General features: G+C 37.1%; 1 protein-coding gene across 5 annotated transcripts in view; it reads left to right on the top strand.

Annotated features, from left to right (window-relative positions):
• LOC129427937 (kinetochore protein Nuf2) overlaps positions 1 to 15,569 on the top strand; it is a 41,616-nt gene extending 26,047 nt beyond the window's left edge. For all 5 annotated transcript variants that reach the window (XM_073857891.1, XM_073857889.1, XM_073857890.1 and 2 more), the window contains 2 exons: positions 13,340 to 13,475; positions 15,401 to 15,569. In XM_073857891.1, the coding sequence (XP_073713992.1) occupies positions 13,340 to 13,475; positions 15,401 to 15,508 (244 nt within the window). In that variant the 3' untranslated portion in view covers positions 15,509 to 15,569. The remainder of the gene's footprint in view (positions 1 to 13,339; positions 13,476 to 15,400) is intronic.
• The last annotated feature ends 1,579 nt before the right edge of the window (positions 15,570 to 17,148 follow it).

Raw genomic sequence — 17,148 nt, 5'->3', positions numbered from 1 at the left:
GGATATAAGTGATCTTGACAATGGTAAAAATAATTCGGTTTTATAATAAATCTTTGAGAACTAAGTTATGGATTTGAATTTTTATTGTTTTTATAACCTAAAGATGCTATGTGAAAGTTTGTAACAGAAAATAGTAGGGGTGTCACAATTAATCGATTGTGCGATGCATCGCGATGCGGGGGTGGACGATTCTGCATCGATGCAGTAATAACCCATAATCGATTATAGCCTGCTTACATCCTTCGTCGCGTACAGGTATGTGGCGGTAGAAAAAATGACAGAGGGTTGTGAGAAACGAGTGATAAAAAATGCACCGGGTATTTTAAAAGCCGATGTCTGGGCTCATTTCGGCTTCTATGAACATGCTGGTAAGCACGAACTGGACAAGACACACGCCCGAAATGACCGGAGCCCGACATAATGCAGCCCAAATCCGAACGTACATTTAGATTGACAGCTTTTTAAAAGCCCGAACCCGTTTACAGCACGACATTATTTAAATGTGCGCACACACACAGCTTTTGTAAAGAATGAGAAATTTACACAGGTTTTAACATTATTTATTCATTACTAATTATCTACACGCAAAGTTGAAGTTGAAACAAAGAAATAAAATAAGTCATCTGTAACATTGTAACATCTCATTCTAAATATGCCTATGCAATACACTATAAATAGGCCAATAAAAAGATTATTTCTTAACGAATTAAATTAAGATAATACATTCTGAATTAAGATGGGTATTTGGCAATAACGAAATTAAGAGAAAGGCTCCGCGGGATTTGCGTCGGCACTTCTCTACATTACTGCCAACCATGGCCGCGGGAAGTGGGGGTGCTGCGGGTGCTCCAGCACCCCCTGTTGGCGAGAGGGAGATTTTTTAAGTAAAAATATTTTGCACAATTTATATATTACTTTTTATTTTAGGACATTATTTTTGACACACGTAGGTTATTACGTGTATTTGGGATTTTAATTTCAATTACTGTCTGTGCCTACCCATCTCCGTGGCCTCATCCGAGCGCACTTTCTCCGCCTTGCGTCTATTGGTGACATGGGTACGCAGCACCATGATCCAGAAAAGACTCACACACCTTTCGCTGATGCATGCCCACACAGAAATTCTGAAATCCCTGGGCATTCGTCCCATAACTCATGAGAGACTGTGGACTCTATTATACAACCGGGTGTCGAGTGTCTTTTGCTAGAGTAGGGGAAGGAGCGCGTTGATAATATGCGTATAGGCGTATTGTTGAAGGGGCTTAACTTTATACCATCAATGAATAATACACACTGAGATCTCGCTTTGGAACGACAGATTTTTAAATGCAGCCCTCCATAAAACACTCAATAGCCTATGCAACAGCACAGGTAACCAGAAACTGACTAGCAACATTTAGACAGCGTAATGATGATAGATCATGAGATATTATTTGATAGACTAGTAAATGTGCATTAAGGATGTTTAAAATCTCTAGCCTGGTGGTCAGGAGAAGGGTAACATTATATATTGGCTATATGATTTTCCATATTATAGACGAACGGCAATAAACGTCTGCAATAAATATCCTCACAACAATATTATTTCTCAAAACTTTGACAAAAATTATTTTCGAAGGAACTGTATTCTTACAGTTATTCAAAGATGTACGCATTATTCCGCATATAATTTGAATATTAGACAAGAGTATTCATATAACGGCAATGAACGTATGGCAATAAATATCCACATAACTTAACATTACAGCATAATAAAATTAATAAGCAGTCAAGGAAGCAGAATTGAGATGTAAATTGTATTACTATTATTATTATTACCGGGAAAACAGCAATATTACTGAAATAAACTCTGAGGTAAGCTAAATGCGCCAAACACGCTTTTAATCGCAGTCTAAATAAGCAATAAAAGTGGAAAAACATTATTATCTCTTGACAAAATTATATTTAAAGGAAATGTATTCTTACCGTTATTCAAAGATGCACAAATTATTCCATATATATTTTCTGTTTAAGAGCACGTTCGTCTCTGGCCTCGCTTGCTCTGTTATAGCTGATTGACAGATGCGCGTCTCCGTCTTTCAAACAGGTATCATTATAACCTTTATAACAATAGAGTAAACTTTGCTTCCACTGTGTTTGTCTGATAATAACACACGTCGGCAAATTATTATTATTTGAAAATAATATGTATTTATTCTTTGCAAATTATTATCTTATTTGAATTGATTTTTATTGCTGCTTCCACAGACATCATTGTGTATTTTACAAAGTAAATGTAGGCTATTGTTTTACCAGTGCTTATGTGTATTTAAATGTTTGAAATCTAAAATAAACATTATGAGGTTGAAAACACTGCATTGTGTTGATATATGACAGCGCTGAGCTCGTCCGGAGCCAACCAACGCGAAAGACGTTTGAATCTGGCAGTATTAATGTCATGTCACTGAACATTCAAAATCTCAACATTGCGCTGTCCGAGTGCTGAAACGCTTCTGCTCTCTGCAGGTTCGTAAATTATTTATCTCTTGTTACAAATAAAGTATTTTTAGAGTACAAACCTTATATAAAGCCTAATATATTCTAAAAATTTAATTATACACCATGTATTTCTTTACAAAACGTATACAATATCCGAACTAAACCCATTATTATTTTTGTTCAATTTATGAATTATTTATAAGTTCAAAAAATACAATAATAGTACTGTTTAGTGAAAAGATCGAAATAAAAATGTACTAGGTATGTTACTGTGAGAATGTTTTTAGCCAGCTTTTACCACTGTTAATCGACTTGTGATCCTTACTTAAAAACGAAAGTAAAATAATTTTGTCCGCATGGACATTGAAACTTGTGAAGTTTAATTAATATTATTACGTATATGACAATAAAGTAGTGAAACTCAATGTATTTATTTTTAAAATGTATTTTAAATAGGCCTATAGGCTTACAGGTGTTTTTGGAGAAAAAAAATCACAGCACCCCCTGTTCAAAATGACTTCCCGCGGCCCTGCTGCCAACATTAGTCTATATCCTCTGTCTAAATTATGTATTTAAGACTCGATTCATATTTAGTTATACATTGAAAAACCTTTACTCACCAAGATTAGGCTACATGTTTTTGATTAGGAAAATTATTAAATAAATGGCTTCAGCGCGGTCCTGCGCTACTGAACTTGACTGCTCATTTACCTCACAAAGCCGGAGCGGAAGCCCGAGCCCGCCCCGAGCCCGTGTAAAATGTTAGAAATAAAGCCCGAACCTGCCCGAGCCCGTCGGGTTCCGACGGGTCCCGTCGGGTTCGGGCAAAGATCTTCAGCTCTAGTGTAAAGCCTGCCATGCACAAATAAAATATGTAGGCAATACCACTAATCTAAGAAACCACGTTAACCGTTTTCCCCCCGAGCTGCTAAAGAATGCAAGTGTTGATAATGCTTTAATTGACAGTAGTATTATGCACTTTTAGTTTTTCCTAATGTTTTAGTTTTAAATGCTGCTGTTGTTTGCTGTTTACAGAACAAGTTTGTCTTGTTTCCTATTATGTAGTATACTTTAGTATACTTCTTGAAGAAAACAAAATACAAAGGAGTTCAAATACTGTATCTGACTTCTTACATTCATCAAAATAAATGTAGCAATGTGTAGTAATTAAAAAAAAGGATGCAATGCATCGTGATGCATCATGATGCATCGTAACATCGAATTGAATCGAATCGTTAACTTAATAATCGGAATCGAATTGAATCGAGGAACCAGTGAAGATTCACACCTCTAGAAAATAGTGGTTTTCATCTTGTCACTTTCTTGTTATAGAAAACATGTTTTTACCGAAATTTGTCATAATGGATTTACCGTAAAACTTCAAATAATAGCCCAGGCTTTTATTTTCCCAAACCTATCATCACACCAGGCGTCTAAAAGAGACAGGCGTCTATAAGAGACAGGCTTTTAATTTAATTGTTCCAGCATGACAGCAGGAGGTTACCACATATTACGTTTTATTTTTAATTTGAATGTGTTTAACAAATTAAAGACAACAGTCTTAAATTATTGGCAGTATAAATAAAGCAAACAATGTTTTTTTATTGGTTGTTGCGTGAAATCTTACCCAGATACAACAGTGCTATTTTCTGATTGGCTATTGTGTAGCCTCTTTCTTTTTTTTTTGTATTGGCTCGCTCGACTAGAACTCTAGGGAAGACTGGCTTGATGGAGAGAGAGAGCAGTGCGGCCAGATACATTTTAGGCGCTGCAGCATATTAAATATGATAAATAGTGTTTCCGCGCGAGACATACAATGTGTGGCGGGAGTGCATGCATGACAAAAGACTGAAAGCCCGGCTATTATCAGCGGCCCCAAAACACTACCGGCCCACCGGGAAAAGTCCTGACTCTCTCGATTGCCACTTCACTACTGTCATCATCACCTCAATCCTGGCGACAAAGCTTGTTGTGTTGTCATAGTGATGAGTAAAGCAACGACTGCGTCTGTCACGTGACATCTACCGGTAAGCAAAAAAAACTTTAGCGTGTTCAATCTGCACCATAGAACTGTCTTAAATAGACTATCTGACGAGTTTTAGAAGATTAAATACAACCCGAAACTAAAAAACAGACCAGGCCTTTATTTGAGACAGGCGTTTATTTACCCAAACCTGTCGTCACACCAGGCGTCTAAAAGAGACAGGCGTCTATTTGGGATATATATATATATATTTGGGATATATATATATATATATATATATATATACACACACACACACACACACACACACACACACACACAGACACTCACTCACATACACACACACACACACACACACACACACACATATACACACACACACACACACACACACACACACACACACACCTATACACACACCTATACACATATACACACATATATAATTTTTTTTTTTTCGTCTCCGCCTGTGCATTTAACTGCAGTGATTGAGATGCCATTTGCGTTAATATTTTAAAATTAACTTACTACTAGCAGCTAATAGATGACAAATTAGACTTATCCCTCCTGTCACACGTTTGCCAGTGCACTCTCCCTCAAGATGCGTGCGCAAACCTGCACATGAAGCATTAACTAAACCATAACTACAGTTTGCACAAAAGGTAATCATTTGCTGGTTATCATCGCTTTTAATAAGTTCTTTACTCTGTCTTTGAAAATATCTTTTAATTTTTTGATGATTTAGTCTCTCACTATGCCATGCATGAAAGCACACTGCTGGCTTATTCTGTGCATTATATGAGCCAATGTCTCAATTTAATTATTTATACTTTTGCCATAAAATGTCATTGGTGTGCCCCTTGAGACAAAACAGTAAAGTATTTTGTAAGGTACATTTCTAAGAAACTTAAATGTCCTAATTAGGGATGCTCCGATCGATTGGCCGCAGATCGGTATTGGGCGATAACGGCATTAAGTTACTTTATCAGTACTCGCTAATGTGCTAAAATCTCATTAAACGATCTTTCTATTTACTTTTGTCATCATGGGGCTTCTGAATGTCGCTGCATTTAGAGATTGTTCTTCACAGTGCATACATTTGAACAACTCGTTGCTCATGTGCGACCTGCAGATTGAAAATATCTCTCTGAACCACCCCTTTAAGGCAATGGTATTTCATGCATTCTGACTTATTAACACCAGTTATAGAGTTGTTTCCTCATGCTAAACATAGGCAAAGTGTCAAAGCAGTTGGGTGTGTTACAGAGAATTCTGTGCCAAATGCACTTCGCCAGGCTTCGTACAAGTTTCGGGAAAAAAAATTCAGATTACGGGCCCAGCTGACGTTTCAAGAGTTTCTATACTTATCACTTCTTTTCATGGGCACTTCCCCCGGAAAGGGAAGTAAGACTTCTGTCTTATGTTGGAAATAGGCGCGTGCATATTATATAAATTACACGAACATATAGTTGGAACATGAATCATAAATTAAACGGTGTTGTATAGTGTTGCATGACTCGTACTCACTCCTTCCACGGTAGTAACTCCTCCTTCGTTTTTTTGTACGTTATCGGAAAGATTCGGTGAAGCTTATCTTTCTTTTATAAATCTGATTAAAATAAAGACTCTTTGGAGATACAAAGGATGTAATACTACTCCATAGGTACACCAGATAAACATCAGAAATGCAGACATAGCGTGTGTAGGGCTGCAGCTATCGATTCTTTTTGTAATCGATTAATCTAGCACTAAATCGATCGATTAATCGAGTAATCGGATAAAAATTGTGTGTGTGTGTTTTTAAACAACCAAAACAAATGATGCATAACGAAAATGGCGTGGCTGTAAAATATTCAAGCATTTGGCTTTTATTTCTAAAAAAAACTGGTATTTGGCTCCAAAAAATAAGCCTATTTATTTCAATTTTTACCCATTTAGTGTTTATAAGTGCCAGTACCAACAATTAAACACTTTAATTTATTAATATGCACAACAGGTTTCATGCTGTAATCTAGCCCTGACGTCAAAGTAAATATCTGGTTTATGTACATTTCTACACCTGCAGCATTTACCATTAGGCTACTAACATATAGTATATCATTTCTGGGATGATATTTGCTATGGTAACAACCTGTGTGTGTGCACGCACGTGCACTTGTGTTTGTGTTTGTGCACACGTGCTGTGCGTGAGGAAGAGTGACACCCCAGTCAGACGTTCAGTTGCTTCATTGCATTTTGGTACGGCAGAAATACATACATTCATTTTCAATAGAACGCTGCATTTGGTTTGCATCACTTGCATTGTGGTGCATTTTAGGTTAAGAATCCGTTAGAAAAATCACAACATCACGTCCCGCTGTATACAGTGAATGCATGCAGCTGAAATTATTGTTGCGTGGCTACATAAAAGTTTAAGCATATGTGATGCATTGCGCGATCGGTCTGACTCGCGTGAGAGAGAATAACTTCTTTATGCTAAACTCCAATAAGACAGAGAGTATTATTATTGAACAAAATATGTCAGATTACAAGTTGCCCATATATGATTGCACTGTGGTGCTGTTTTTTGGTACACACACCTGTAAAGTGCACGCGTGTGTGTGTGAAGGGGTTCTTTTTAAGCTGTACTCTCCTGCAATTGAACGTGAATACGTTTACTACTTAAAAACATCAAAGCTATACATCATATCTAGTCAAACCGCATAACAACATCGCTACAAATACAGTATGGGATTAAAATCAGCGGAAGCTACGTTACCTTGTTTTATCGACGCTTGGTGAAACAACAGTGGATGTGTTCGGTTCAGATGCTGAATGTAATGATAATGTAATGATCCCAAACTTTAGACATTCTCTCTCTGCCGTTTATGGACATATTCACTCCGCCATAGCGCGTGGTACATTTTGAATTTAGTTGGCGCAATGATGTGCTTCCTGAACATTGAACAACGGTCCGTGTGAATCAGATCTCGGCGCGTGTAGTGCGCATCATAGGAATTTAACGAGGCTTCGAAGCAGAATTTTTGCCTCGAGGAATTTTTTGAATCGAGTAACTCGATGAATCGTTGCAGCCCTAAGCGTGTTTTATGGGAGCTTTAACAGAGATATGTGTAGTGTTTTTTTATTTATGAGGACGCGGTCCTAACAGCATGATGCATCTTCACATCCCTATCAAACAGCGTATACAACACTATCGCGGCCATCTTCATGCCGAAAGTTTTTAAAGTTAAAGTTTTAAAGTGTTTTTAAAGTTATGACAGTTAAAACTTTCATCTGCACTTGTATGCATACACCCGACACGCATGTGCACAGCAGTTTCTCGTTCAGCGCACGATCTTTATCGGAAAGATTCGGTGAAGCTAATCTTTCTTTTATAAATCTGATTAAAATAAAGACTCTTTGGAGATACAAAGGATGTAATACTACTCTATAGGTACACCAGATAAACATCAGAAATGCAGACATAGCGTGTGTAGGGCTGCAGCTATCGATTCTTTTTGTAATCGATTAATCTAGTCTGTTCTTCACTGAAGAACTGTTGTACTTTATACAAAATAATGCATGTATATTTAATTCATACAGTGAAGACTGAAGTGTTTTATTTTCATTAAAAAGGCTTATGCCCGTTAAAAGTAAAGGCATTTTAAATTGGTCTTTGTAGAATGAATAGTTTTCGTACTTATTTATTTGATTTTCTATTAAAACAATAATGTAGGCTACCTAATTACTGCAAGTAATATAACAAAAGCAACATCTGTGATATTACTTTATCTAAAAAAAATATTAACAGTTACAGTCATCAAAGAGCTTGCATATCAGCTTGAAGAATCTGTATCGTGCATTGGTCTCGGACGATCATGAAGACAACAAATCAGTACTTTGTTTTGGCTGCAAAAATCCTGATCGGAGCATCCCTTGTCCTAATATAAATAAGACTTAGGGCCAATCCCATTTCTCTGTCTTACCCCTTCCCCTACCACTTCGTCTTACCCCTAGCCCTTGTCCCTCAAAACCAAGTGTTAAGCGCTAGGGGTGAAAACATACCCCTATGAAATGAGACACCGCTTGGTTACGGTTACGTCATCATGCATCGTCGTTTGCTGGCTGCCAGTTAAAACTGTAGACAAGCATGCAGTCCATTCATGGCTAGTTAGAGAAATACGGGAATGTTGTGCAAATACGGGAATGTTGTGCAAATCAGCAACGTAACGTTAGCGTAGCAAACTAGCGAAATTTTAAAACATTTAAATTAAGAACATAATTCAAATATATATGAACAGGACTGTGTAGAGCACAAAACAAGACGTTAGTAATTTTTAAATTAATTATTAAGCCGAAAATACTTACATTTATGGGACGCTCTGGACGCCATTTTTGCCGGTTGCGCAGTGTATTCTGGGTACCCCTCGGTTTCAAGTAAGCTCGCGGAAATTCTTGGTTTTAAGGGGTATCTATCTACCACTTGCCCTTAGCCCTACCCCTTGATCAAAACGAGAATTGGGATAGCCCTTACTCTCACGTGAACGTGCAAAACTAAGGGGTAGGGGTAAGGGGAAAGGGTAAGACAGAGAAATGGGATTGGCCCTAAGTCCTGGATTAATATAAACCCCATAAAATTTTGTTGTTCAATAAAACCATGTGTTTATTTGGTTTTGATACTTTATTTAACCCAATTATTATCTCATCATTATTGTCATTTTAAATGCTTTTGCCCACTGATGTATTTTTATTACCAAAAAAATCTGATTACTTCATTATCAATTACCAAAATAATTATTAGTGAAAAGCCAAGTTTGGTTAAAACATTTCCAAATTTTGTGATTTTTCAGTTAAAAAAGTCACATAGTTCATCATTGAGTATTTCTTAACTTCGCCCTGAAGTCTGAAGGTAAAAACTTGTACTAGAGGGTTTTCACGACCCATCATCAGAGCGGAAGTCGCCATATTGGAGGCACTCCGCATCACAACCGAGCGCAGGCACTGAAGTATATCCCGAACGTCGTCAAGGAAAATGGTCAATTATTGCCGTGTTTGAGGTTGTACCAAAAGGACAGATCGAGAAAAACATATGGAATATTATCGACTTCCAAAAGTTATTAAAAACCAGGGAAAGTAATGCAAGACATAATCAGAGGCGCTTGTAGTTGGCAAAGCTCAGGAAAAAATAGTAGTATTTTATTAGAAATATGACTGAAGTACATAAAGTATAAAACAAGTATGCTTTTACTTGTTGTGCTTTATTTAAAGAGATTTAATATGTACTTTTTAAAAGTATACTTTTAATGTAGGCACAAAATGTACTTAAACACAACTAAAATTTGCCTGCAATGCCTTAATGCCAGTTTGCTTAATTGCTCATAACAAATGTTCTATTGTAATGATAATAATATTTTTAATAGCACATTGTAAAAACAATTATTGCTTTTATTGTTTTACTGTGTGCTTATTTTACTGTAAAGCACTTTGGTAGGACACTGTCAGCTTTATTTATATAGCAAATTTAAAATAGCCATTGACATATGGGCTCGGCATGAAAACCAGGTAGTTTACTATATCGGGAGATGCAACTGAAGGAAGAATCGCCAGGTCGTCACGGATCCATCAGAGAGCTAACTCGTAGGGATCTGCACCACCTATAAATTGTAATTTCTCAAAATATCGTGCCTTTTCTTGTGGATCCTTCCCTATATGCCTTTGCATCTTGGATGCGTTTTCTGTTGTTTAGACATGTCTACATTCACTTAACCACTTACCCGTCATTCCACCCTTTTGAGTGGGGGGGGGGGGGTGAAAAGTTGATATGCAGCTTCAAATTAATATAACTTTGGCATTGTTGGGTTTAAAAGCCTAATCTTGGTCTTGTTTTAAAGAAGACAATGTAAGGTTTTTCACTGATGTTTCTGGAGGTGAAAATATTTAACAGAAAAATTGTTATAGCAGTTTAAATTTATTTTAATAATTAAAAATAATGCAATAGCATAATAATTTGATAAATAAAATGATAAAAATGAAAAAAGTAATAATGTAAACATGAGGCCATATGTCTCAAGCAGTTAATATAGTATTATAACTGCTAAAACGTTTTGAAATATGAAAACTCCATTCTTAGAGCTGTCCAATGATATATTGTTTGTCAACATTTCTGTAGATTTATACCAGGATATAGTGTTATGAATATATAAAATTAATATGCATTCCTATGGGGGTGGGTCATGTAACTAAAAACTGTCACTAGATTATTTCTATCATCAGATGACTTATATGAAAACTACATTCTGAGAGCTTTCCAGTGATATATAGTTTATCAAGATAATGTCATGCATGTCATTTGACTTGGGAGTGAGCGCAGATCACAGGATGGCTGCTCCGCCTGAGATTGCAGATCCCCTGGACACATTTATGTCTCTTGTATGGGAACATTTTGGTTTTCCAGTGAAGTACAGGAATGAAATTCGTGGCGTAGACAAATCACACTGTCGTAACTTTGTGTGTGTGTGTGTGTCAGATCGGGTTAACCGAAGTGTAATGGAAGAGCGCGAGATCATTCTCCAGAACAAAAGTAAAACTGTAACAAGACGTTGTCTGTCTGAGGTACAAACACTGTGTTTACACGTTTGTTACTATTTTAATCGCAACAGTGATTTAATTTGTTTATATTTGCCTGTTCACAAAGTTTGCGTATTTAATCGCCTCCGCTGTCACTGCGAGAAAAAAATCATTAATTAATCTGTTTCATGATGTTAAACATGTAAAGTCATGCATGGTCTCTATTTATTTGTGGAAAAGAGAACACATTTTAACTTGTATGCTCGTTTAGTAAGTTCATGATTAAAACTGAACATGTAAGCAAAAACAATTATCATCATTAAAGCATGAAATGACGGATAATAAGCGATGGCGGAATTTTTTAAAGTGAAAAAGTCTAACGCGACCTTTTGTGTGTGTGTGTGGTGTGATGATTACATTGATTAGTTCATTACTGATAATAAACCCACATTATACTCGGATTTACAGATTCATAGTAGCCTACATTTATTTCATGCATTAGTTGACTTCAACAGTAACATTTTCAGCATTTTAGCTAAGGAATGATATTCATTACCTGATAAACAGCTATTTACAGTCCTGCATTACTACAGTTAAAGTTTGATTTTAAGTTTGTTTGCAAAAGTTAATAAAGAAAAAGTCAAGTTATTTTTGTTGTTATTATTAAGTTAAGTTAATCTATTGTTCCTTAGCATTGCTGGTAAAATGACAGGAACCCTACACCCACAGCAAATCGGACCGAACCGTGGCTCCAAAACCGTGAACCGATCCGAACCGTGCCATTGGTGTATTGTTACACCCCTAATAGTTTGACAAGATATTTTATGTATAGCACTAATACCCTGTTCTAAACCTATGTAAAAACATATTGGGTCCACCTGTGGCCCATGACGTTTTAGAAACTGACTCTGATTACGTCATAATTTTCCAAAAATTGTGATGAAATATGAAAACTACACTCTTAGAGCTTTCCAAAGATATATAGTTTGTCAAGATTTTAGGTTTAGGATAGGGTATTAGTGTTATAAATATGTAAAGACAATGTGGGCCCGCTTGAGGACCTTTTGATGACGTATGGTGCATTTATGTTTCCTAATGCACACAGCAACAACACTTGAGTGCAAGAGCAGTATGGTCAGCCACAGTAGTACAACCAAGCTGCAAAGGTACTTGAGGAGGGGATTCTAGCAGCTGGCAATGTGTGTTACTAAAAGTAAACAAATGACTCAACAGAGCATCACTGTGCAAATTACTTTAGTTACTGTTAAATTGAAGTGGTAAGAAGTTGTGTTATGTAGGGAAAACCCTACTGTACCACTGTGATGAAGTAGATGAACATTAATCATGGCACATTTGGGGTCATGAGATAAATGTTAATGTTATTTATTTAATGTTTATGCGAACAAAAGTGCATGTAAAATCAATTTTAAATTGTGTGATCGTGTCACTACTATTTCACTTTCATGCTGCTTCTGCCACCTTATGACAAAGGATTTACACCTCAAATTAGGTAGTCTGTCATCAATGACCGCTCATTGGATGGAAAATGCCTTTACTTTTCCATATTTTTATACCCTCATAAACATAATTAACACAAATATTTTTAAAATATCATGATATAATTTTGAGGCTGTATCGCCCACCCCTACTCTGTAGGAGCCTTTATTGTCAGTTTTAGGCTGTTATAATCTGGAAACAAAATGCCTTGCTTGAAATGTCAACACAGGCAAATTGCAATCAGCATTCATTGGTACGTTTATATATTCATTAACTTGACCATAAAAAATTGATATTGGCATTTATGTGTCAACACTGCCCTCATGTTTGTTGGATCATTTTGCACTTTAATGAATTGTACTTTCTATAAAGAATTAAATTTGTGCAAGTAGTTAAAACAAACGTTTGCTTCAAACTTTTCTTAATTTAGCCTTTGTTAGCAATGTGATACTATCAGATTGTGTTTTTTTTTATACAGTAGAATTAATTGAGTCCTTATTCGTTACACCTGTAATCATTTTCACAAAATACATTTTAAAACAATTAATAATAAAAATAAAATGGCATATTTGCAATAAATGTATTGTCAAAATTAATTGCAGTGCAAATTGCTATTCATCAAATGACTTTTTCAAACCTTGTAAAACCATTAACCTGCACACCTAAATTTCCGTGGATTTTTCAGTTCATATTTGACATAAGCAAAACTTCTACATGCCTTAGACCCACCATTTGATAATGTTTTTTTTAATACTGGTTGAATCATGCTTAATGTAACTGTATTGGTGAAATTGTGTATGAACTCTGGTTATACTGAAATTAATTTTTCCTTAGGCAATGTGACAAAATCCATGAGAAGCGGGAGGAAGTCGTGAAACTTATAGAAGAAAAAAATCACGAAACTAAACAGTTCAACGAAAAGATGCACATGCTGAAAGACAAGTGCAGCCAGCGGACACAAAAAGCCCAGGTGTGATTTCCTATTAGTTACTGTTTTGGACATGTTTTTTTTATATTGTGTATTACTTGTGTTAATCTGCATAACTCAAAGGGCACCTATTACACAAAATCCAATTTAACAAGGCGTTTGGGCATACACTCACCTAAAGGATTATTAGGAACACCTGTTCATTTTCTCATTAATGCAATTATCTAATCAACCAATCACATGGCAGTTGCTTCAATGCATTTAGGGCTGTGGTCCTGGTCAAGACAATCTCCTGAACTCCAAACTGAATATCAGAATGGGAAAGAAAGGTGATTTAAGCAATTTTGAGCGTGGCATGGTTGTTTGTGCCAGACGAGCTGTTCTGAGCATTTCACAATCTGCTCAGTTACTTGGATTTTCACGCACAACCATTTCTAGGGTTTACAAAGAATGGTGTGAAAAGGGAAAAACATCCAGTATTCGGCAGTCCTGTGGGTGAAAATGCCTTGTTGATGCTAGAGGTCAGAGGAGAATGAGCCGACTGATTCAAGCTGATAAAAGAGCAACTTTGACTGAAATAACCACTCGTTACAACCGAGGTATGCAGCAAAGCATTTGTGAAGCCACGACATGCACAACCTTGAGGCGGATGGGCTACAACAGCAGAAGACCCCACCGGGTACCACTCATCTCCATCATGCCTTGTTAGCACTGTGCAGGCTGGTGGTGGTGGTGTAATGGTGTGGGGGATGTTTTCTTGGCACACTTTAGGCCCCTTAGTGCCAATTGGGCATCGTTTAAATGTCACGGCCTACCTGAGCATTGTTTCTGACCATGCCCATCCCTTTATGACCACCATGTACCCAACATCTGATGACTACTTCCAGCAGGATAATGCACCATGTCACAATCTCGAATCATTTCAAATTGGTTTCTTGAACATGACAATGAGTTTAATGTGCTGAAATTGCCCCCACAGTCACCAGATCTCAACCTAATAGAGCATCTTTGAGATGTGGTGGAACGGGAGCTTCGTGCCCTGAATGTGCATCCCACAAATCTCCATCAACTGTAAGATGCTATCCTATAAATATGGGCCAAGAATGCTTTCAGCACCTTGTTGAATCAATGCCACTTAGAATTAAGGCAGTTCTGAAGGCGAAAGTGGTCAAACACAGTAGTAGTATGGTGTTCCTAATAATCCTTTAGGTGAGTGTATATGTGTGTTGGCAGTGTGTGAAAAAATCAATTTACACATTTTACACAATTTAATCCCCATTAAACCAAAACAGTCTCATTGGACATGCTGCTTTGATTTTCTTAGCAATGTGTTGTTGCACTGCTAAAGCCCCGCCCACGGCCACTGACTGACATTCTTGTATTACTAGTGTTTCTGCCTTCAGTGAGTTTGACACTGTCTGCAATTTTAAGTTTTTGTTGTTCTTTGCGAAATCAGATTTATTTGAACCAAAGCGTCTTTTTTGGTAAGAGCAATAGCTCATTTGCATTTAAAGGCGGAGTCCACGATGTTTGAAAAACGCGTTGGAAGAGGAGACGGGCCGACTACCAAAACACACTTATAGCCAATCAAATCAAATCAAATGCCGGGTTGCGTATGTGTGGGGTGGGTCTATCAACAGAAGGTCCAGATTCTATTGGGGTAGGGGCGTGTTTGTTTAGGTGATTTCAAATAAAACATTGGCTTTCAAACATCATGGACTCCGCCTTTAAAAGTACACAGACAAACCTGTGCGTTTTTGCTACCACCCAAATAGGGGCATGTTGGACATGCTATTATTAATGATCTGTGGGGTATTTTGAGCTAAGACTTCGAACACATTTTGGAGACACCTGAGACTTATACATTCTTTAAAGGGCACATTATGCCCATCTATTATGGTGAGCTCCTGCTGTTCATATGAACTCATATGCTGTGTTAAAGCACATGTTTTTTGTTTATTTCTTAGGAGATCTATGACCGTCTGTGTTGTTCTTTGGAGCTGTACAACAGCCATATTGAAACCGTTGTTCTGAAGACCAATCGTGATATTTCAACAATGAAATCCCATTTCTAGATTGTTGCGTGTGTGTATGTGTGTGTGTGTATAAATATATAATAAAATAACTAGCAACAAACTCAAGGTCAATTGTGATATTGACTTAAGCGTAGAGAGAGTTGACGGGTCAATTGTTACAATATCAAAAAACTTAAAATATCTTTTGTTACGACCGTCCAGAGTCTTTGGCCTAAGTGTTAGTATAAACTAATTTATTGTATCTTATGGGAAAGCTTTTAGACTACTGGGAGTGCAGAATTATTAGGCAAGTTGTATTTTTGGAGGATTACTTTTGTTATTGTACAACTACAGTGCTCTTGGTCAATTCAAAATGTTAACAAACCCTCAAACCTGAACATTTAGGGGAATGGTCTACCCATTTGCCATATTGGACTGTTGTTGCCTCGGCTTGGACGGGTCGGTGCATATCTGTCTTTTTTCGGTGCGTGCACTGTGGAGCGCGTTGTGGATGTGTTGGCGTTTAGCCTGGCCCCATTCATTCCTATGGTACCAAACAGGGAAGCCACCAAACACGTCCGTGTTTTCCCTATTTAAAGACTGTTACATGAGGAGTTATACCAGTAAGTATGGTGCCACAAAATAAAACTTTTTTTTGGTACCATAGGAATGAATGGGTCTAGGCTAAATGCTAACACATTCACAACGTGCTGTACAGTGCACGCATTGAAAAAAGATAGATGTGTGTTGATTCGTCTGAGTTGAGGTAGTGACATAGTCTGGTGTGGCAAATGGGTAGACTATTCCTTTAAGTAGTAAAAGTGAAATTTTGGCTTTCTTAAGAGAATATTTCTATGTACATCATTATTAGGCAACTATTAGTGTGCAGAATTATTAGGCAACTAAATGAAAAACAAAGATTTTACCATCTCACTTGTTTTTTTTTTCAACTGTTAAAGTGAGAATAATAAACAAACTCTACATTTACAAAAAAATTTATAAAACAATATATATATATATATATATATAGACACATTTATATATATATATATATATATATATATATTAGACATTTATCTCCCGCTTAGCTTCCCCGTCCAATAAATCATACAAAAACAAAGCTTGCTCAAGTTTAGACATACGACGGGTTGTTAAGGATCTATTTGCCTCCTCAATCCAGTCTTCTACAGATATATTGTCTACAGACATTTTACCAGAGAACCGGGGACATTTCCTTTCTCTTGGTACACATACCAGATGCTCCATGGGGGTTTGGGTGATAGAACTACTGGGGGGATCAGAGTCTACATCTACTGTATTAGAAGGACCAGCGGCCTGCCCCCGGAGCCGCTGATTTTCAGCCTTAAGTTGGCTAACCATCTCAGTCAAACTCTTCACCTGATCCTCCATGCTTTCCAAAGACATGTTGACGACCAGGCAGCCCAACTTGAGTACGATGAGTAACGGAACCCCTTTGAAGTAACCACTGTTTTCCCACCTAATGCCTTTTAAACAACCACCTCCAAAAAAATAAACAAAACAAGCAGCCAAACCGATCTACACACTACTCCCAACCCTGCCCGACTACGCCAAATGTAACCCAACCTAACTGGTATCACCGCTAGAGGGGGGGCCACAATTAATGAACCAATGTATAAACCAAGGAGTCCCAATATCAGGTATTCAACTGAATGAATGAG

The sequence above is a fragment of the Misgurnus anguillicaudatus genome, chromosome 19 (assembly GCF_027580225.2).
Source record: "Misgurnus anguillicaudatus chromosome 19, ASM2758022v2, whole genome shotgun sequence".
NCBI lineage: Eukaryota > Metazoa > Chordata > Actinopteri > Cypriniformes > Cobitidae > Misgurnus > Misgurnus anguillicaudatus.
This window is presented reverse-complemented; position numbering and strand designations above follow the sequence as displayed.